The 22,031-nt window shown below is 36.6% G+C and overlaps 1 protein-coding gene across 1 annotated transcript in view; it reads left to right on the top strand.

The window, feature by feature from the left end:
* The first annotated feature begins 222 nt into the window (after positions 1-222).
* Positions 223-22,031, top strand: part of COL4A5 (collagen type IV alpha 5 chain) — a 245,546-nt gene continuing 223,737 nt past the window's right edge. Inside the window, exon 1 of the mRNA XM_061409403.1 lies at positions 223-642. Within this exon, the coding sequence (XP_061265387.1) occupies positions 562-642 (81 nt within the window). The 5' untranslated portion in view covers positions 223-561. The remainder of the gene's footprint in view (positions 643-22,031) is intronic.

Below are 22,031 nucleotides of genomic sequence, written 5' to 3' on the forward strand. Positions count from 1 at the left end.
GGGCTCACATCACTGAGAGTGGAACTGGGCAGGGAAAAGGAGTATCAACTTAAGGTGCCACTGAACGAACAGAAAACTTTCCCGGTGGGACTCGGGGTGCGCAGTCAACTGGTCTGGAAGTTTCCCTCCGCCAAATAACTGAGCGTCACTCCCTCGCAGGTTGCTGGTGCAGTGTAAAGCTGTGGCGGAGTGATCCTGAAATTCCCCAGGGCTGGTGGGGAGGGGGCGGTGCGGGGGAAGAGAGGGAGGAAAGTAGATCTGTGGGACTTGCGCGAGGAAAAAGTTTGCAAGTCTGGACAGAAGAGACAAGTGCTCCCGAGAGACCGGCTTTGGGGAGGGGAGGGGGAGGGAAGACTAGTTGCTGGTGCTTCATTTCCCCCCCCCCCTCCACTCTTAAAAAGCTTTTCTCCTCACCCAAGACGACCGGCACAATTGGGACACCCTCGCTGTCCCTCTCCGGCTCTAGCTCTCTCCCTATAAACCCTCAAGATTATGTCAATTGGTCAGAGCCAGCCAGGGATTTCGTGCGGGTGCTGAAGGAGCTGCGGGAGCCGGAGAAGAATGAAACTGCGTGGAGTCAGCCTGGCTGCCGGCTTGTCCTTACTGGCCCTGAGTCTTTGGGGGCAGCCCGCAGAGGCTGCGGTAAGTCCTTCCTTCTACACTCCCCCCAACCCCCCCCGCGCCTCGCCACCCCATCACCTCGCTCTCACGCTGAAATCACTTTTTGTCCCTTTTATCTTCCTTTCTCCTGGGCCTTGGCTAGGGGGGTCAGATGTGCCTTCAGTTTAGGAAGAAACATTATTTACAGCGCTAGTAACTCAAGCCTTCTCAAGTCCGAGGGAGAGGTTTAGGTGCTTGCTTTCCTGCGGCTAGTTGCTCTGGGGGCAAGAGCAGAACCTGGGGAGGAGGACGCAAGTTAATAGATCACTAGGCTCTGGTGGATATTTAAAACTTTTCCTCTCTACTCTCCACCCTCGAGGGTTTCCCTACCTGCCGGGTAAGCTTTTCACTAGTTGTGCCCAATCCACACACTCTTTCAACTTTGTCGATAGTTTACTGTTTTGACTTTTCTAAAATCCAGCTTCCACCAAAGTGTTAAGCGCGCCCCTGAAGTTCTTTCCTTTTGCCTTTTCCTTAAGCAACAGGAACCTAACCTCACCTCTAGTCAGTAAAGCCTCTGTAGTCTATTTGACATCTTGTTGCAAATGATCAGGTAACATACCAGGAATGGTTTCAGGCTTCAGGTCTTCTTCATCTCTCTCTCTCTCTCTCTTTTTTTTTTTTTTTCTTTTTATAAGTTCTAGGTTTTCGTTCTTTACTTTTTTTGCTTACTAAGTCACCTGAAACAAATCGAGAGTTTGCCCATTACCTATTTAAAGGAAAAGGATTATCTTTTTCAAAGGAGAATGAGTGTTCTGGTTTAAAGGAGAGCGAAGCAGGGAAGTGAAATGACAGAGCAAAAAGTACCATTCAGTTTTAGGAATGTAGAATTAAAATCTTAATTATATCTCCTATAAGGGTGTCTAGGTAGTCCCACCCAGTATCCTTCTGGGGGTGAAAGGCAAATCTAAAGGAATGAATGGCTTTGTCAGAGAAAATGTTCTCTAGCCTAAACTCATCTTCCTTAATTTCACTTAACCTCTAAATAAGAATTAAGTGTGTGACAAATTATTGAAAAGTTATGTTTGAGTGAACATAATGGGTGGTTTTAAAAACACTTTAATATGAGATCATGGCTTAGGCCTTCACATGGTTGAGTGATTGTCAATTCTTTGTATGCAACTGCTGTGTTATAGCTTCTATGGGTCCACTTGTGAGTTACCTCTAGCTGTTCTTTACGCTCAGAATGCCTCAGGTTACAGCCTTTCTTCCATCCTCCAGAATGTGTGTATTAAAGGTGTGAAAACTAATCTTCATATTACCTTAACACAACATAATGGCAACTCTCCTAAAAAAAAAAAAAGACCATGTATATCAACTTTTTAATTCCACTTGCCAGAATTTTTCCTCCATCAAAGTAGACAGATGATTTAAAATTGCTATTATGATGCAGAGCTTCTTAATGGACTAAGGTTTAGCCACGCTGGACGGCTACAGACCCTTGGATAAAACTACAATTGTGTTGTTGAAAGTAGTTAACTTTTAAAAACATCATCTTGGTGCTAGCGGCATTTGGCCTGAGGGCAAAGATTTTGTGGATATTTGATTAAATATTTCTCATTTTTTTCTTTTGATGTTACTATTAATAAATGTGCACCAGATACCAATCATACAGGTATGTACAGCTATACTATACCTCAGTTTATATTAAATCATGTTATGTTAAAAATGAAATTTCTTTTTATGATTGATAAAATTTGGGAGCAAGCTTGTTTTCTTAGACTATTTAATAACTGAGTGTTCATAAAGAAATTACAGTAGATACCAGGCAGTTTTTTTCTCTTTTCTCCTATATGATTTTTATTTTTTTCCTATATAATTTTTAAAGAACATTTTATACTCCATTTCCTTATCATTAGTATATTGTGCCTGTAGTAAAACCAAGCTTGTTTTTTCTGCTTCACACATTAAAATACTAGTTAGATGAATGTTTTAATCATCTCAAAGATATGAATGGTATCTGCTCTCCATACTAGTGCTGGGAATATTGGTGACCTGCAGAGTAAACTGGTTGGTAGTGGGGCCACTTGTTGACTCAAATAGTCTAGTATTGGAACTTTTACACCAGGAAGAGTGTTACTACTTAAATTGCTTTAATTTTTCATAGTTAACTGATTTCATTCTCTCTGAAGTCATGCCAAATTAGAATATCACAAATATGTGGAAAAAATTTTTTTAGGTAGAGAGTTTATCAGGTGGAATAAAATAACTCATTCCAAAAGATTAGCAATAAGGGAAGAAGGCAAATTTAGTTGGAAAGGTCAAGTCTAGTGATGGAAACAATGTATTTTTATGTTAAAGTATTTATGCTGACTCTACATTAGTAGGATAACACTTAGATTTATGGATACCTTGTTTAAACTTCTACTACTACTATGCAATTGTTAGTAACTTTGTGTGTGTATGGAGTAGATTTCCATCTACTATCTCCCTTGTGACTAGGAACAACAGCTTGTTAAGGGTAGCAGTGTGGTTTGTGGCCATGGAACAATTTTTCCTCTCAAGTGTACTGCTCCATAGGAAGAATTTGTTGACATTGTTATCAAAACTTAACATTTTTGCATGTTTTTTTCACTGTTATTTTATTTTTATATGATATTATACATGTTTTAATGCCATTCTCATTTTTGCATGTTTAATATGTGCCAGGCACTGTGCTAATATGGAAATGTACATTATCATGTTTAATCTTCACAACAGACCAATGAAGTATATACTTTTGTTATTCCTACTTTACCAGTCAGGGAACTGCAGATCATAGAGGTTAAGTAATGTGCCCAAATCACATAGTTAGCAAGCTGTGAAGCTGTAAATTTGAATCCTGGCAGTTTGACTCCAAATTCTTTACTCTTAATGACTGTCCTATGCTGCCTCCTTTGTATCTGTAGAGTTGTATTTGCTGTTCAGAGTATTGGGATCTTTACTACTTTTTTTAATTGTAATTTTTATTTTTTATTAAAAATTTTTTAAAATATAAATTTATTAATTATAATTGGAGGTTAATTACTTTACAATATTGTATTTTTTTAATAAAGGGAGACACGGGAAGTGAAATGGAAAATATAATGGGGATTACATCTCTTCCTGCTGATATTAGGAGAAGCATCATGGTATAATGAAAACAGCTCTGGGCCTAGAATAAAAAGTTCAGAGTTTGATCTCTATATGTATGTCTATTTATAGAGAGGTAATTTAAAAGTACTCTAGAAGCAATTGCTTGTTGCAGATTATATGATTATATATAATTGCATATATAGAAAGTTAGATTTATAAAACAAGTGTAATTTGTGGTAGGTGATTATTTTGAAGAAAAACTTGCCTTATACTTTCAATTAGTTTTCATAATAATTTTAAATATACTGAAATTTTCAGTAGCATGTATGTCTGTTGTGATAAAACAGAGTATGTATGTGGTAGCACAGTTTGCTTAAGTCTTGTGCATATATTTATATATTGTATCTATCCTGTGTGTAAAAGTATATAACTTTTTTCCTATGTTTTTACTTGGCTTTTTGAAGTTAGTTTATGCAACACATGAGACTCTATCTTGAGTTAACATTGATAACTTAGTCAAGGTTGTATCTGCCAGGTTTACGCACTGTAAGTTCACCAGTTTTTCCCTTTGTAATTACAAAACAACCAGACTTTGAGACTGTATGGGGCAATATTGTAAGACAGTGTACGTGTCTTGCCTTTCTTTTTTTTTTAATATAAATTTATTTATTTTAATTGGAGGCTAATTACTTTACAATATTGTATTGGTTTTGCCATACATCAACCCGTGGTGGATTCATGTCTTGCCTTTCATCATAGTTTGATCCACTGTTTTAGCATCTGTTAAGGATTCTAACCTGAGCAATTACTGCTGTGATATTTGCCAAATAGTAATCTTAAGTTTTCAAAATTTTCTGTATTTATTTATTGAATTCTAATGTAGCAAAGAACTTTACGTTCTTTGATATTTGTTTTTATCTATTATTCAGTAATTTGTTCATAGTAATATAGACTATGGATGCTTGTTTTATTCTATGAACTTTAATGAATTATGCTATTTTTACTATTTTTTTTGAAATTACCCTAGATTTGGCCAGTAGATGCCCCTTCCAGTTGGCTCTGGTGTCCTTTCAATGTGTGCCTATCATTTTTTGAGCGCTCTTGTACATTCTGGTAGCACAAGGTATTCCCAACTCACTTTCTACCTCCACTGCCCCAACCCTGAAATGAGCTATTTTTTCCAAGAAGCTCTGATTCTTGGAAGCTCTGTTGATTAATGGTATTTAGAGATCTGGGTATTTGGAAATCTGGGTACTTGGCATGCTCATTGCTACTGGAGTGTCATTGCTTCTACGCCTTCTCAGCAGACAGAACTAGGGAATAGATGTATGTATACATAGTCACATACCCACTTCTGTATTCCTTACAGAACTGTTAATTTGCACTGATACCTCTCATTCCAGTACAAGACCACAGAATAAACATACCTCTTTGATGCTACGTTATCTTACTGCTTTCTGGTACCTCTCCTCAGTCAATCTCTTAAAGACAGTCTTTAAGAGATTGCCGTCTGGAGTCAGATCTAGAATCTGATTGGAGGATGTGTGACCTTTTGACAAGCAGTAACTTCTGAGCTTTAATGTCTTCATTAGCAAAAGGGAGCCAGTGGTACACGAATATCACACCTTGTTTTGAGGATAAAATGAGAGAAGTTATGTAAAGCATTTAAAATAGTGCTTGACATATAGTAAATGCTCAGTAATATTTCAATTAGATTCCATTATTGTCATTACAAACTATTTATTGACTTGCCATTTCTTTTTTAAAAATACTTATTTATTTATTTGGTCACACTCATTCTTTAGTTGCAGCATGTGGGACTTAGTTCCCCAACCAGGGATTGAACCCAGGCCTCCTGCATTGGGAGTTCAAGAGTCTTAACCATTGGCTCATCAGGGAAATCCCATTGGTTCTCCATCTTGATTAGAGTCTTATGGACCCAAATCTTTCCTCAATTTCAGCATAACCCTTACATTCATTCAGCAGATATTTATTCAGCAACTCATAAGTACTTAAGAATTATATTCATGTTTTTCTATTTCTACTCTCATGGATATGTACTATCCACAAAATCATTTTGTGTTAGACACTATAGATTAAATAAGAGACAGTCCCTGCCTTCATGGAGCTTCCATGCTAGTGAGCATATATAAATAGTTTTGTGAAACTTTCCCTTACTATTATGTCAGTTTCTGATTTTACCCTTCTTTGAATGTTTGTCATATTTAGCCTCTGGACTAGTATCTAAATGTATTTAGTCTTACAAACATTTTGTTTCATGGGATTTTGTCTCTTTTGTTAGATGATAGACTTTTTGAAGCAAGAACTGTATACTTGTTCATTCATTCAACTACTTTACATGTTGATTTTGTCTGATGACAAAAATAATACATGCTTAATGTTGGAAATTTGAAAAAGAGAAAATTATAAAGAAGAAAATAAAAATCTCTCCACAGTTCTACCAACAGCACAGAAATAATCTGTATTATTGTTTTGAATGATTTTTCTTTTTAATGTATCTAATATTTTCTTTAAAGAGTAAATTGGTTAAGATTTTTTAAAAGTTGGGATTACTCTGTATACAATTTTATGTTAATGTTTTATTTACTTATCCAGCAGTTTCCCATGTTATTAAAATTCTTAGTTTTAAATTTTTTAAATGATTGCGTACAATTTAATTTATACACACCACAATTAATTTACCTGTTCACTTTTATAGACTGTATTTTTAAATTTCAAGGTTTTAGCCATTGCAAGAAATACTGCCATAAACAATTCCTATTCCATATTTTGTATTATTTTGTTAGTACTGCCTCCTTCATGGGGAATTACTATGTTAGATGTCATCCATATTTTTAAAGTCTTTGGTACTTTCAGTAGACTCTGACATTTAGAAAGGCTATAGCAACAGATAATATGATAGCTAACTTTTTTTAGTGGTTACTATGTTGTACCCAGTTAAGTGGATAATATTCCCATTATACGTAGGAGGAATCTGAGGCTCACAGGGTGGTTAAAAAACTACCAGAGGTCACACAGTAAGTGATTGAGCAGTTTAGCTCTAGAACATGCTCATGAAATTTTATTCAATCCCTGTTTCATTCACAGTAGAAAAATAAGTCATGTTGAAATGTTGAATAATTCCCACTACCCTTTCCATGACTAGTCATTTGAATTGATTCTAAAGATAGGCTCACCCACCAGTTCATCCTTTAATAACTCTTTACTATAATTGCCTGGGCCATTCATCCTCAAGGGCCTAAATTTTAATTTTGTAAACCATGCAGCTGCCTACATTTCTCCCATGTACTGAAGGTGGAACCTGTTCTCCATGAATACCTCCCCCACTGACCTCTTCCTAGCTATAGCAAGGGTATACATACTCCAAACTCACTGACATTCCCCTCGTCCAGGAGAGTTTTGGAACACGTCTGAAATGAGAGACCCCTTTACCCTCTCTCCCCACCCCCTACCCCCGTAGCTGCCTATGAGCTTTTACACTTAAATACCTGTGTCTTTGCCTCCTAATATTGTCATTTGCTTTCATCCTCCCTTAGTGATACTCCAGAATTTTACCCCCTTTAATTGCTAATCTGTTTTTCCTACTTTAGGGTGATATTATTCCAGCCCCCATATCCTCTTTTTTTCTCAACAAACTTGGAAGTACGTATGGAGTGAGAGGCCCCCTATCCATTTTGCAGTACCCCTACTTTGCCTTTTCCTTGTGTTTCTTCACAAGCGAAGTGACTTTACAGCCTTTATCATAGCCTTGTGGCTTGTGCGATTCAAATGTATTTCTCCACAAAATCACAAACTGTTAAGCATTATGGTTTTTCCAGGTGGCATTTGAATAGCTGAACTTTAAGCTTCTGAATGATAGGGATCTGCTTTTGCCAAATTACTTTCCAGAATGGTTTTACCAATTATATTCCTATCAGTAGTGTAAAAGAGTACCTATGAGACAGTCTTAATAATTTTTTTCTATCTAGTATAGTGACTATAGAATTGATGCTCAATTGGTTGCCAGTTGGTTGGCACATTTGGTTCTATCCTCTAATGATTTTCTTTTTAAAATGTAATCATTCTATCATCTCATCCCCTTCTGACAATAGCAACCATGGAACAGAAGTGATTTTTGAAAATAAATTCTCTCTAATTAACATTATAAATGAACCACCCAACCACTTAACTAAGTCCTCATTACAAAGACTGTTTTTAATAGCACCAATTCTTGAGGTGTTTTAGAGTGGCATCTTTAGTGTGATCCCTGATACATTAGCTTCTTTCATTTTAACAAACCAGATTCTCATTTTATGCATCAATGCTTGAGTTTATTTACGTTCATAATCTGTCCAGGTCCAACTGCCCTTTAGAAGCCCTGTTCCTTTAGAAGCTTCTGCTGGCCTTGTACCAAAAGTGTAGCCTGAGATAGTACCTGCTACCCTGCTGAAACGGGAACCTTAAATCCCTTACTATTTGCCAACCAAAGATAACCAAAGGCAAAAGTTATAAAAGAAACAGGTTTTTGGTAAATGTAGCTTTTAACTTTAAAAAAAATTTACTACATCATTCACTTTACTTTTTAACTTGTACAGAGACTTAAGCACCTTTAAGTAAGTGCTAGTCAGGTTAATGGAATTGGTTTTATGACAGTACTAAAATAGAACTGGAAGAAATTCTGTTGGCATTTGTATCATCTTATAATTCAGTCAAATAACACTCTTTATATACATTAAGAGAACTGGCTGATTTGCTTCCAAAATTTCATATAGTATATGTGACATTAATGGAATACTGAAGGAGATACTGAAACTTTGGCTGGTGGAGGGGGGATGATATTAAGGGAGCCCAGCCTAGCTGTCTGTGATGACCTCAAGGGGTGGAATGAGGGGAGGCTCAAGAGGGAAAGGATATATGTATAATTATTACTGATTGGCCTTGATGTATGGCAGAGACCATACATCAACTTCCGTATGATGACCTTACACAATTTTGTAAGGCAATTATCCTCCAGTAAATAAAAAGAGTGGGACACTAGTGAAAAATTGTTTTGTGTATTCTGTGTTTTGACCTCTCCAGGACTTTGCTAAAGAAGGAGAGTCCTTCTCTTTCCATAATCTAATTGATATAGTGAAACATTTCTGTATATGAAAGATATAATTGTACCTGTTTGTATCAGATAGGTTGTTTTCTGTTGCAAGTAGTAGAAAACTGATTCAACTGCCTTAACAACAGAGAAAACTTTTAGCTCACGTAACAAGAAGTTTGGAGGTAGAGTACCTCTAAGGTTAATTAATTCAAATAGTGACCCTGGCTCTTTCCACTTTCTGCTCTGCCATACTCTGCCTATCAGTTTACTGTCTCAGATTAGTGCCCCTCATACTTGCAAGATTGCTGCTGCAGTTCCAGGGATCACGTGCAGATGCCACAGTGCCCAATAGAAGAAGAGTATGAACTGTTCTTTTGTGTTCCTTTTAATCAACAATGAAAATTTTCTCAGGAGTCCCACACCCTCACCCTTACATCTGATTGGTTTGAACTGTGTTACATGTATATGGTTAGACCAGTACATTGGCAAGTGGAATAGAACCATAAAGGTAGGTTAGATAAGTGACTTACAACCCCCACCTTTCCCCTCGCCCCCACCCTACACCAGATCACATTGCTGCCTTGAAAAGCCAGAGAGTGGGAAAATTTGAATAAAATCAGTATTATTTTAGGAAGGAGGAAACAGTTCCTGCTTTATAACCTCATGAGTTTGTCATCAAGATCAGTTCACTAAAAGATATGTAACAATTTGATGTATATGTTAAATGTAAGATATATTTCTTAATAGGAAAAGTAACATTTTATAGAGTTGTGCAAATGAAAGATGTTGGCTATTTACATAACTATAGATATTTTAGTGTTGAAGGGATGTTAGGGATCCTTTTGGTCAATGGTTCTCAAAGTATGGTCTGTGGACACTTGAGATTCCTAAGATCCTATCAGGAGGAACATGAGGACTATTTGAACAGTAATTTGAAGACTGTTTTGCCTTTTTCACTGTGTTGATATTTGCTCTGATGATGGGTAAGACTGTAGTATAAAACAAATTGTCCCAGTAGTTGTATTCTTCATAGTCTTGGAGGATAAAAAGCCAATTTTATTTAACAGTGTCCTCAGTGTAGCATTGCTTTTTTTTTATTAAATCTTGGCCATTAAGTATAGATATTTTAAAATTTCTGTATGACAAAATGGGGATTATACAGAAAACACTTCTGTATGCTGAAATGATATCATTATTTCTAAAAATAGCCCTTGTGCAATTGTGTGAATTATGGCCTGAATTAGCTGATTTTTGCATGGAACAGATTTTTACTTGAAGGAACAACTGAAGACTTCCCTGGTGGTCCAGTAGTTAAGAATCCTCCTGCCAGTGCAGGGGACATGGTTTCGATCCCTGGTACAGGAGGATCCCACATGCTGCAGAGCAACTAAGCTCATGCACCACAATTACTAAGCCCGTGGTCTAGAGCCCGGGAGCCTCAGCTACTGAGCCTATGTGCTGAAACTACTGAAACCCATGTGCCTAGAGCCCATGCTCCACAACAAGAGAAGCCACTGCAGTGAGAAAACTACACACTGCAACAAAGAGTAGCCACCACTCGTCGAGGCTGGAGAACGCCTACTCACAGCAATGAAGACCCATCGCAGCCCCGACGAAAGAGAACAAGTGAGACTATGGTTATTCAGGCTTGAGGATTTGGCAGGATTTTCTTGAAAATGAGTAAAATGAGTCTGTCATTTGAAGGAAAGCAACTGGCTGTATTTGTTGCCAGTGACAAAATTTGAGCTTTTCAAGTTAAGTATTAGAATTTTAGAAAGCTTGAATCTTTAATATGGGCTTGACAGCTTCCCCAAACTTAGTCTTTTCTAATGAAATTGGTAATTATATTAATGTGTATATTTTTTGATATTAGGTAATAAAATCTGTCGACAGTTGGAAGTTCTGCAAATCCCAGTGAACTAGTATCTTCCAAATGACTAGTGCATGATGTTACAAAATCATGCATGGCTAAGAGATCGGTTGAAAGACAAGATAGGTCAATCAGTTTTAATGTAATCAAGTACAGAAGTAAATAGATAGCAGATTCTATGTTGCAACTTACTAAAAGAGTCTACCACTTGCAGAACTTTGGCATAACATCAAAGAATATCCACAGTTATCTTAAGAGGGTATTAAAATACTTAATTTTCCAAATATACAACTGCATGAAGCCAGATTTTATTCATATATTTCAACCAAAACAACATATTGCAACAGAGCGAATACAGAAACAGATATGAGGATTCAACTGTTCCAACCAAAATAACATATTGCAGAAGAGTGAGTGCAGAAGCAGATATAAAGATCCAGCTGTCTTCTATCAAGGCAGACATTAAGGAGATTTGCAAAAAAATATGTAAAACAATCCTTCGTCTCTCTTTGTTTTGGAAAATATAACTATTGATAGTTTTCATGAAAATGCATAATACATGTTAACTTGTAATAAGTTCATTATTGCTTTTAAATGAATAAATATTTTAATTATTACTGTTTTATTTTATATGGTACATATTGATAGATATTAATGCACATAAAAACTCTGGGGTCTTTCAGTGATCTTTAAGAGAGGATAAAGGTCTTAAAGGGACTTCCCTGGTGGCCCAGTGGCTAAGACTCCAAGTTCTTAATGCAGAAGGCCCAGGTTTGACACCTGGTCGGGGAACTAGATCCCACATGCCGCAACTAAAAGTTCTCATGCTGCAATTAACAAACCTGCATGCTGCAACTAAAGATCCCCTTTGCCACAACTAAGACCCAGTGCAGCTAAATAATTATTTTTTTAAAAAAGGATCTTGAAAAGTTTGAAAACCACCACTCTCCAGAGACCAACTCTATCATTTTATAGGAAAGTGAAGTGGTTGATGGAAGATGCTGCTTGTCAGTTGCAGAGGCAGAGAAGTAATATTATTCCAGTATATTATATTCCAGTATATTATCTCCAGTATACCACATTGGCTTATGGATTGGTGATATGACTTTGTCATTTTATTCATCCTAGTAGATGGAATTAGAATATCAAATAGAAAATGTACTAATTGTACTTGTATCTTTCCTACCAAGCTCAGTCTAATTGACAAGTCAGAAACATTCTTACTATTACAAACCACAGCAGAAGAGACACTGATGAAGAAAGGCAATGAACTATAGTTAGTTATTTTTAGGTATCAAATTGGAAATCTCATAAAACCAGAGTTCTTGTCTTACGTACCTTTGTATTCACCACAGTGTATAGACCGTTTCCTTGTATGTAGTTGATTCTCAGTAGCTAGTTGTTGAATGAAGTTTGGATTTCAGGGAAGGGTAGATATATTTGCCAAGAGGGAAGAACTAGAATCAATGATGTCAGTTTATAGGAACTCTTGATATCAATTATTTTCTAACCATTAAGGTATTTAGTAACAGGAATGCCCCATTACTAAAAGTACTTGAATAGAGAGCAGATACTGTTTTGTTGGCAATACCCACAAAGTCTTAATCAACTCAAATTCTGTTGTTCTGGTTGTTAGAAGGAAATTTTTTGAGCTCCAATCCTTGTCTCTATAATTTTAAGTAACTCTAAGGTATAATTGGCATAAAATAAACTGCACATATTTAAAGTGTACAATTATGTACACACTTGTGAAACTATCAGTACATTAAATATAATGAACATATAAGTCACTCCAAAAGATTTTCATCCTCTTGAATAGTTCCTCTTCCTTCCTGCATCAACAGGTAACCACTGATCTGCTTTCTGTACACTAATTTCATTTTCTAGAGTTATATAAATGGAGTCAAATGATAATTACACGTTCTTTGTTTTGAATCTTTTTTCTCAGCATTTCAGTTATATAAATGGAGTCATATGGAATGTACACTTTCTTTGTATCTTTTTTTTTCTCATCATTTCCCATTTATCCACATTGTAGTGTGTATCCATAGTTCATTATTTCCTGGTTGAGTAGTATTCCATTGTATAGATATACTGCACTTTGTTTTTCTCTTCACATATTGATGGGTATTTGGGTTGTTTGCAGTTTGTGGCTATTACAGGTAAAGCTTCTATGAACATATTAATTTTTGCTTTTTAACAGTTATTTTGTTGAAGCATAATTTACGTAAAGTGACATGCACTGATTTTAGGTGAACAGCTAATTATTTTTTTAATTATGTAAAATTTGGTAACCACTATCCAGGTCAAGATACAGACATTTCCATTACTCAAAGCTCCATCTTGCCCCTTTCCTTTCAGTGACTTTTATGTCATTTATTAAAACTTAAACTCCAAGATTGCAAAGGTATTTATCATGGTTTTCTCCAGAATATTTATAATTTCAGATTTTGTCTTTAGGACAAATTTTCCTACATAGATCACCAGTTGTTTCAGTACCTTATATTGAAATGTAATTCCTTTTTTCATTGGTTTGGTTTGATGGCTTTACTGAAAATCAGTTGAATGTATAGGTATAGGTCAGAATTTATTAGTCTGGTCTGTTGATCTGCTTGTCTATCCTTATTCCAGTATTATGGTCTCTTCATTATCTTGACATTATTTGTTGTTCAGTCATGTCCAGCTCTTTGTGACCCCATGGACTGCAGCACGCTTGGCTTCTCTGTCCTTCACCATCTCCTGGAATTTGCTCAAACTCATGTCCATTGAGTTAGTGTTGCCATCCAACCATCTCATCCTCTGTCGTCCCCTTTTCCAGCCTTCAATCTTTCCCAGCATCAGGGTCTTTTCCAGTGAGTTGCCTCTTTACATCAGGTGGCCAATATAATAATTTTAATTTTGTAGTATAAATCCTTCAACTTTTTTGTTCTTCAAGGTTGTCTTGATTATTGTCTTGAATAATTATGCCATATAATTTTTAGATTCATCTTGTCAATTTTTACTAAAAAGCCATTTGAGAGTTTGGTAAGGATAGCAGTAATTCTAAGGATCAGTTTAGGAACAAGTGAAATACTAAAAGTATTGAGTTTTCCAATCTGTGAATATGGTATGTTTCTCCATTAATTTAGATATTATTTAATTAACTTCATCATAGATGTCATGCTCAGCATTTGTTATTTCTTCCTATGCCTATGATTGTATAGTAAATGGTATAATTTTAAAAATTGTATTTTTAGTTGTTGCCATGATATAGACATTCATTTTTATATCAATCTTTTTATCCCAAGATATTACTGTTTTTTTTAGGGCATGACTTATATATTGTAAAATATACCCATTTTATGCACACTTCTGTGAATTTTGACAGGTGCATACAATAGTAAGTGTAGTCATTCAAGATACAGAAGAACATTTCTAAGATTAGTCATTAGGTTCTAGTAGTTAACTTTGTATTTTTCGTGTACATAATCATACTATCTGCAAATATCTTTGAGATATCGTATCATCTCAATATCTCTTGAGTTATAATTTTTCCTTTTCACCTTTTCAATCTGAATGTCTTTTTCTGCTCTCTGCCTTATTATTACTGGCTAAAACTTTCAGTGTAAGTTTAATGTAAAAGAAAACATCCATTTTTTTTTTTTGCACTCTTTTGGGGAATATATTCAATGTTTTGCTCTTATATTACCTTTAAGTTTTACACAGTAGCAGATTGAGGAACTCCTTTTCTATTCTTGTTTGCTGGCATTAAAAAATGATGTTAAATTTCATCAGAAATAATTTGTACCTGTTTCAATTATCATATTGTCAGGAACTCAGCTGGGTTGCTAGATGTCTTCATAGCCAATTAAAAAAAAACAAGCCAGAATGAAAATAACATCCCTTTAATTGCTTACTATGATTGATAAGCAAGAGACTAAATCAGGGAAAATGCCAACTCGCCTTCCCTCCCATTTACATTTTTCTCCATGCAGTGACTGCAGGTCTGGCAGATCAGTACAGACTTGGGGGTTAGGTTATCTCACTGATGAAGGAGCCTCAAGCAAAAAGCTCCTGCAGTTTTAGAGACCTAGAGACCTAGAGGAGGAAGAGGAGAAATGCTGTGAATGAAAATGTACTGAATAGTGTGTCAGATGAAGAAAATTGTCTTCAGCGTTTTCCCCTACTTGTTTTGCTATGAATGTTGTGAGCAAGTTTTTATGTGGACATACTTTCATTTTTCTTAGGTAAATATCAAGAAATGGAATTGCTGGGTTGTATCATAAGTCTGTTTTAAATTTTATAAGAAAGTGCCAAATTGTTCTTAAAGTAGTTGTACTATTGTACATTCCACCAATGTATAAAAATTCTAGTTGTCTCTCACTCTAGCCTGCATTTACTACTGTAACTCTTTTTTAATTTTAGCTGTTTTGATGTCTGATTATTGCTGTCTCCTTGTAAGTTTTCTTATAGCTCTTTTTTAAAAATTTATATTCAGTAAAATTTACTGTCCATGATGTATGGTCTGTGAGCTTTGATAAAAGCATACAATCTTGTAACCACTGCCATAAACAAGATTCACAACAGTTCCATCACCTCACAGTATTTCCTAATGCTGCTTCTTTGTAATTAGCCCCTCCACTTACCCACAGTTCCTGGTTATTTGATTCTATAATTTTATATCTTTTTCATAATGTATTTATTATAGATCAAATCATTCAGTATGTAACCTAATGAGTTTAACTTCTTTCTCTTAATGTAATACATTTGACATTTATCCATATGGTGTCTATCATTAGGCCATTTCTTTTTTCTTTTCTTACACTTGAGGGGTAAGAGCTCCTATATATTTTGGATCCAACATCTTTGTTTGATATATACAAGTTCTGTGAATATGTTCACCCATTTGGTGGCTTGTCTTTTTATTTTCTTAACTGGTATATTCAGAGAATAAAAGTTAAATTTTGACACAGTTTATCACCTTTTTATGTTTATGGCTTTCTGTGTTCTTTATAAGAAATGTTTGAGTACACCAAACTCACCAAGATTTTCTTCCATGTTTGCTTCTAAAAGTTGAAAGAAAATAGTTTTATCCTTTTACTCATTTAGTTGTTCATGTATGGTATTTAGTAAGGGTTTTTTCTCCCCATGTGTTTAACTCGTTCCAGCACAATTTTTTGAATAAATGTTCCCTTCCTCATTTAATTATCTTGGTGCTTTTGTTGAATATTATCTTGCTATATTTCACTATGCTCACTGTTCACTGAACCCCATGGTAGGCAAGGTGTGAGCTAAGGGGCTGAAAGAAAATGCCAGAAACCACAGGAATTGCAGACACATTTATTCTTTCCTGGCTGGTGCAGCAGCTGTAGCAGCAGTCATGGCATGACATGACATAACACAACACACCCCCCCACACACACACCCCCACACACACACCCCCACACCCCCCCCACCTCAGGGCTTTCCAGGTGGAGCTTATATTTGTGTACAGAACAAAAGTAGCCTGTGGCCAAGCAAGTACCTCATGACGTGTATGCTCAGTGCTATAAGTGATTTCAACTGTTACATAATCATTATTTACAAAATGTGGGGCAAGAGCAAGAGGCTGTAAGGCGAGAGAGCCTGACCATCCCCATCTTGGCTAATTTGCTTTTTCCCTACAAATATCAATTAACTGTATGTGGATGGGTCTATTTTTGGACTCTTAATTAAAGTTCCTCCATATATATGTCTACTTTTAAGCTAATAGCAGACACTTCCTAGGTGGTGCAGTGGTAAAGAATCTGCCTCCCAATGCAGAAGACACAGGTGAGGTGAGTTTGATCCCTAGGTCAGAAAGATCCCTTGGAGAAGGAAATGGCAACGCACTCTAGTATTTTTGCTTGGAAAATCCCATGGACAGGGGAGCCTGGTGGGTTACAGTCCATGGGGTCACAAAGAGTTGGACACCATTTAGGGACTAAACAATAACCATGGAATTCTCCAGGCCAGAATACTGGAGTGGGTAGCCTTTTCCTTCTCCAGGGGATCTTCACAACCCAGGGATCGAACCCAGGTCTCCCACATTGCAGGCAAATTCTTTACCATCTGAGCCACTGGGGAAGCACAGACAACAGTGTATGAAACAAGCTATATGTAGGTCTAAGATTTGGTAACTGATGAAAATATTTTAGAAAAACATATAGTTAAGTTTATTTTGAGATGAGGAATACTCTAACTTTCCTTCATTTTGACTTCATAGGAGAAATGCTTGAACAGTGACCCTGTAGGAAATGGCCTTATTTGTCATTAATATGATTTAATTTCAGGAAGCCTTCTGAAATGTGAATCATTTATTTAAACTTTAGTATCCCTTCTGAGTACTTTTCCTAGCTGGCTATAGCCAGGTTTCTATAGTTTTAAGGTCATGTTAATTTTATTGTTTTGTTTCAAAGTAAGCTATACATTTTCTTCAGGTATGGTATGTTGAAAGTTTTTTTTGTCTAGCAAGATTCATATCCCTAAATTCCCCCTACCCCATTTTCCTCCTTGAAGATACTAAATACATTTTGGAAGAAGAAAAATAATAACTTTTTTCTTTTACTTCTTATGGTCAGTTGAATTCCTGGATTTTTAATTTTTTAAAAATTTTCTTTAGAGTGAATGTACTCAATTTATAGTTCATAGTGAATAAATGCATGCTTAGCTCTTAGTCCTCTCAATTCTATTTGCTTGCTTATCTTTTGCAGCCTATTTAAGCATTTCATTTTTCTCCACAGTTGGAGTAAAGATTTTTGTTGTTGTTGTTGTTATAGCACAAGCTTATTATACCTTATCACAGCCTTCATGTCTTCATTTGTATATAATGTATAATGGAAAAAACTACAAACTAATGTTGTAAAATAACAAATGAGATTAAACTGAGAAAGGTCACCTTTCTTAGAGGCAGAAAAAGAGATTCATCTTCATGGGCTTTTATTTGTTTTCCTGACTAATTTGAATGACACATTTGAATTTTCAGATTGATAACTGTTATATTTAAGACATGAGCTTATAAACTTATCTGTATCCTAGTAGATTATCAAACCCATGACCTCATTTTTCCTCCACTCCATGATTCCCAGATAGGGAAAGAGAAGTATCATTTTTCTTCAGATGGTTAAATCATTATAATTTGAAATTGACAATATGCTAAAAAAAAGTAGGTGAGTCCAAAATCAGGTCTTTCTGATTTCCACGAGGCATTATATACATTATGTTACTCATGCTTTGTTGTCGTGAGTTGTTTTGTTTTGCTTTATTTTTTGTCTTTTGCTTTGCTATGTGGAATCTTAATTACCCAACTGGGGATCAAACCTATGCCTCCTGAATGAAGTGCAGAGGCTTATTCACTGGACCATCAGGGAAATACCACTCAGCTTTATTTTAGAATCAGGTCCTGATTTATTTTTGAAGAAACTGAAAATATTAAATGCAAGAAGGATTAAATTATTTTAGGTTATAATGCTGTGAAAGTGCTACACTCAAAATGCCAGCAAATATGAAAAAACTCAGCAGTGGCCATAGGACTGGAAAAGGTCAGTTTTCATTCCAGTCTCAAAGAAAAGCAATGCCAAAGAATGCTCAAACTACTGCACAGTTGCACTCATTTCACATCCCAGCAAGGTAATGCTCAAAATCCTTCAAGCTTTGACTTGAATAGTATGTGAACCAAGAATTTCCAGATGTACAAGCTGTATTTAGAAAAGGCAGAAGAACCAGAGTTCAAATTGCTAACATCCGTTGGATCATAGGAAAACCAAGAGAATTCCAGGAAGACATCTACTTCTGCTTCTTTGACCACGCTAAAGCCTTTGACTGTTTGGATGACATCACACTATGAAAAATTCTTAAAAGAGATGGGAATATGAGGCCACCTTGCCTGTCTCCTGAGAAACCTGTATGCAGGTCAAGAAGCAACAATCAGAACCGGACATGGAACAATGGACTAGTTCAAAATTGGGAAAGGAGTACATCAAGGCTGTATATTGTCACCCTGCTTATTTAACTTATATGCAGAGTACATAATGAGAAATGCCGGGCTGGATAAAGCACAAGCTGGAATTAAGATTGCCAGGAGAAATACCAATAACCTCATATTTGCAGATAACACTACCCTTATGGCAGAAAGTGAAGAGGAACTAAAGAGGCTCTTGATGCAGGTGAAAGAGGAGAGTGAGAAAGCTGGCTTAAAGCTCAACATTCAGAAAACTAAGATCATGGCATCCGGTCCCATCACTTCACAGCAAATAGATGGGGAAACAATGGAAACAGTGACAGACTTTATTTTCTTGAGCTCCAAAATAACTGTAAAGGTGACTGCAGCCATGAAATTAAAAGATGCTTGCTCCTTGAAAGAAAAGCTATGACAAACGTAGACAGCATATTAAAAGCAGAGGTGTCACTTTGCAGACAAAGGTCGGTATAGTCAAAGCTATGGTTTTTCCTGGTACTCATGTACAGATGTGAAAGCTGGATTATAAAGAAGGCTGAATGCTGAAGAACTGAAGCTTTCAAACTGTGGTGTTGGAGAAGACTCTTAAGAATCCCTTGGACAGCAAGATCAAACCAGTAAATCCTAAAGGAAATCAACCCTGAATATTCATTGAAAGGACTGATGCTGAAGCTGAAGCTCCGATACTTTGGCCACCTGATGTGAAGAGTGGCCTCATTAGAAAAGACCCTGATGCTGGAAGAGATTGAAGGCAGGAGGAGAAGGGGACGACAGAGGGTGAGATGGTTGAATGGCATCACTGACTCAGTGGACATGAGTTTGAACAAACTCCAGGAGATGGTGAAGGACAAGGAAGCCTGGCATGCTGCAGTCCATGGGGTTGCAAAGAGACACGACTGTGTGACTGAACAGTGAGGATAATGTTTTCTTAATTCTGCTTACGTGTCTATTTTTTCATCTGTATTCTTCATAATAGTTAAAAGTTCTGTGAAGATTTTAATAGGTTTAATCATTAATAAAATCAGAAATTATTATGGAGTACAAGAGTGTAGACATACGTTCTCATTAAATCACAGTTAATAGAAATCTGTACTCATAGGAACATTAACATGGTTCATTTTGGGTAGAATAAGGCATAAAATTTCATATCCTTTTCCTACCATTGTCATTAAAAATGCATTATCAGTCTAAACATGAAATTTTTATATTAACAAAGAATGTCTCTATGATAAATGTTTATCCAAAATTAAATGTAGAAAAAAAATTTGGAGGATGATGAAGAGATTAGGTCCTTATTTTTTTGTTTTTCTTTGTCTATTTTTTCAGCAATCTGTGTTGTTCTTCACCAGCTAATTCATAAACACTTTGAGACCCCATGGACAGTAGCCTGCCAGGCTCCTCTATCCATGGATTTCTCCAGGCAAGAATATTGGAGTGGGTTGCCATTTCCTTCTCCAGGAGATTTTCCCAGACAAGGGATTGAACCCTGTCTCCTGCATTGGCAAGCAAATTCTTTACCAGTGAGCCACCTGGGAGGCCCTAGTTATCTATAGTAAATGTTTATTACTTTTACAATAAACACATTTAAAAAATATTGAATACTAGCCTCCTGGATCTTAGTTTCCCAACCAGGAATTGAACCTGTGCCATCTGCATTGGGAGTGCAGGGTCTTAAGCACTGGACTACCAGGGAAGTCCCTCTGCCATTATTCCTCTTAAAGGAAAACAAGGCTCAGTTCAGTTCAGTCAGTTGTGTCTGACTCTTTGCGACCCCATGGACTGCAGCACACGCAGCTTCCCTGTTCATCACCAACTCCTGGATCTTACTCAAACTCATGTCCATTGAGTCGGTGATGCCATCCAACCATCTCATCCTTGTCCCCTTCTCTTCCCACCTTCAATCTTTCTCAGCATCAGAGTCATTTCCAATGGGTCAGTTCTTCGCATCAGGTGGCCAAAGTATTGGAGTTTCAGCTTCAACATCAGTCCTTCCAGTGAATATTCAAGACTGATTTCCTTTAGGATGGACTGATTGGATCTCCTTGCAGTCCAAGAGACTCTCAAGAGTCTTCTCCAGCACCACAGTTCAAAAGCATCAATTCTTCAGCGCTCAGCTTTCTTTATAGTCCAACTCTCACATCCATACATGACTACTGGAAAAACCATAGCTTTGAATAGTCAGACCTCTGTTGGCAAAGTAATGTTTCTGCTTTTTAAAATGCTGTCTAGGTTGGTCATAGCTTTTCTTCCAAGGAGCAAGTGTCTTTTAATTTCATGGCTACAGTACCATCTGCAGTGATTTTGGAGCCCAAGAAAATAAAGTCTGACACTGTTTTCATTGTTTCCCCCATCTATTTGCTATGAAGTGATGGGACCAGATGCCATGATCTTAGTTTTCTGAATGTTGAGTTTTAAGCCAACTTTTTCACTCTCCTCTTTCACTTTTATCAAGGGGCTCTTTAGTTTTTCTTCGTTTCCTGCCATAAGGGTGGTGTCATCTGCATATCTCAGGTTATTGTTATTTCTCCCAGCAATCTTGATTCCAGCTTGTGTTTCATCCAGCCTGGCATTTCTCATGATGTACTCTGCATAGAAGTTAAATAAGCAGGGTGACAATATACAGTGTTGATGTACACCTTTCCTGATTTGGAACCAGTCTGTTGTTCCATGTCTAGTTCTAACTTGCTTCTTGACCTGCATACAGGTTTCTCAGTAGGCAGGTCAGGTGGTCTGGTATTCCCATCTCTTTTAAGAATTTTCCACAGCTTGTTCTGATCCACACAGTCAAAGGCTTTGGTGTAGTCAGTAAAGTAGGAGTAGATGTTTTTCTGGAACTCTGTTTCTTTTTCTATGATCCAACAGATGTTGGCAATTTGGTCTCTTGTTCCTCTGCCTTTTCTAAATCCAGATTGAACATCTGGAAGTTCACGGTTCACGTATTATTGAAGCCTGACTTGGAGAATTTTGAGCATTACTTTACTAGCATGTGAGACGAGTGCAATTGTGCGGTAGTGTGAACATTCTTTGGCCTTGCTTTTCTTTGGTATTGGAATGAAAACTGACCTTTTGCAGTCCTGTGGCCACTGCTGAGTTTTCCCAATTTGCTGGCATATTTAATGCAGCACTTTCACAGCATCATCTTTTAGGATATGAAATAGTTCAGCTGGAATTCCATCATCTCCCCTAGGTCTGTTCCTAGCGATGCTTCCTAAGGCCCACTTGACTTCACATTCTAGGATGTCTGGCTCTAGGTGAGTGATCACACCATTGTGGTTATCTGGGTCATGAAGATCTTTTTTGTATAGTTCTTCTGTGTATTCTTGCCACCTCTAGCTAGGTGAATTAATAAAAATCTAAAACAGGAATTTATTATTTTAAACGTTTCAGATAAATTTTAGAGTTTT

The sequence above is a fragment of the Bos javanicus genome, chromosome X (genome assembly GCF_032452875.1).
Source record: "Bos javanicus breed banteng chromosome X, ARS-OSU_banteng_1.0, whole genome shotgun sequence".
Lineage (NCBI taxonomy): Eukaryota > Metazoa > Chordata > Mammalia > Artiodactyla > Bovidae > Bos > Bos javanicus.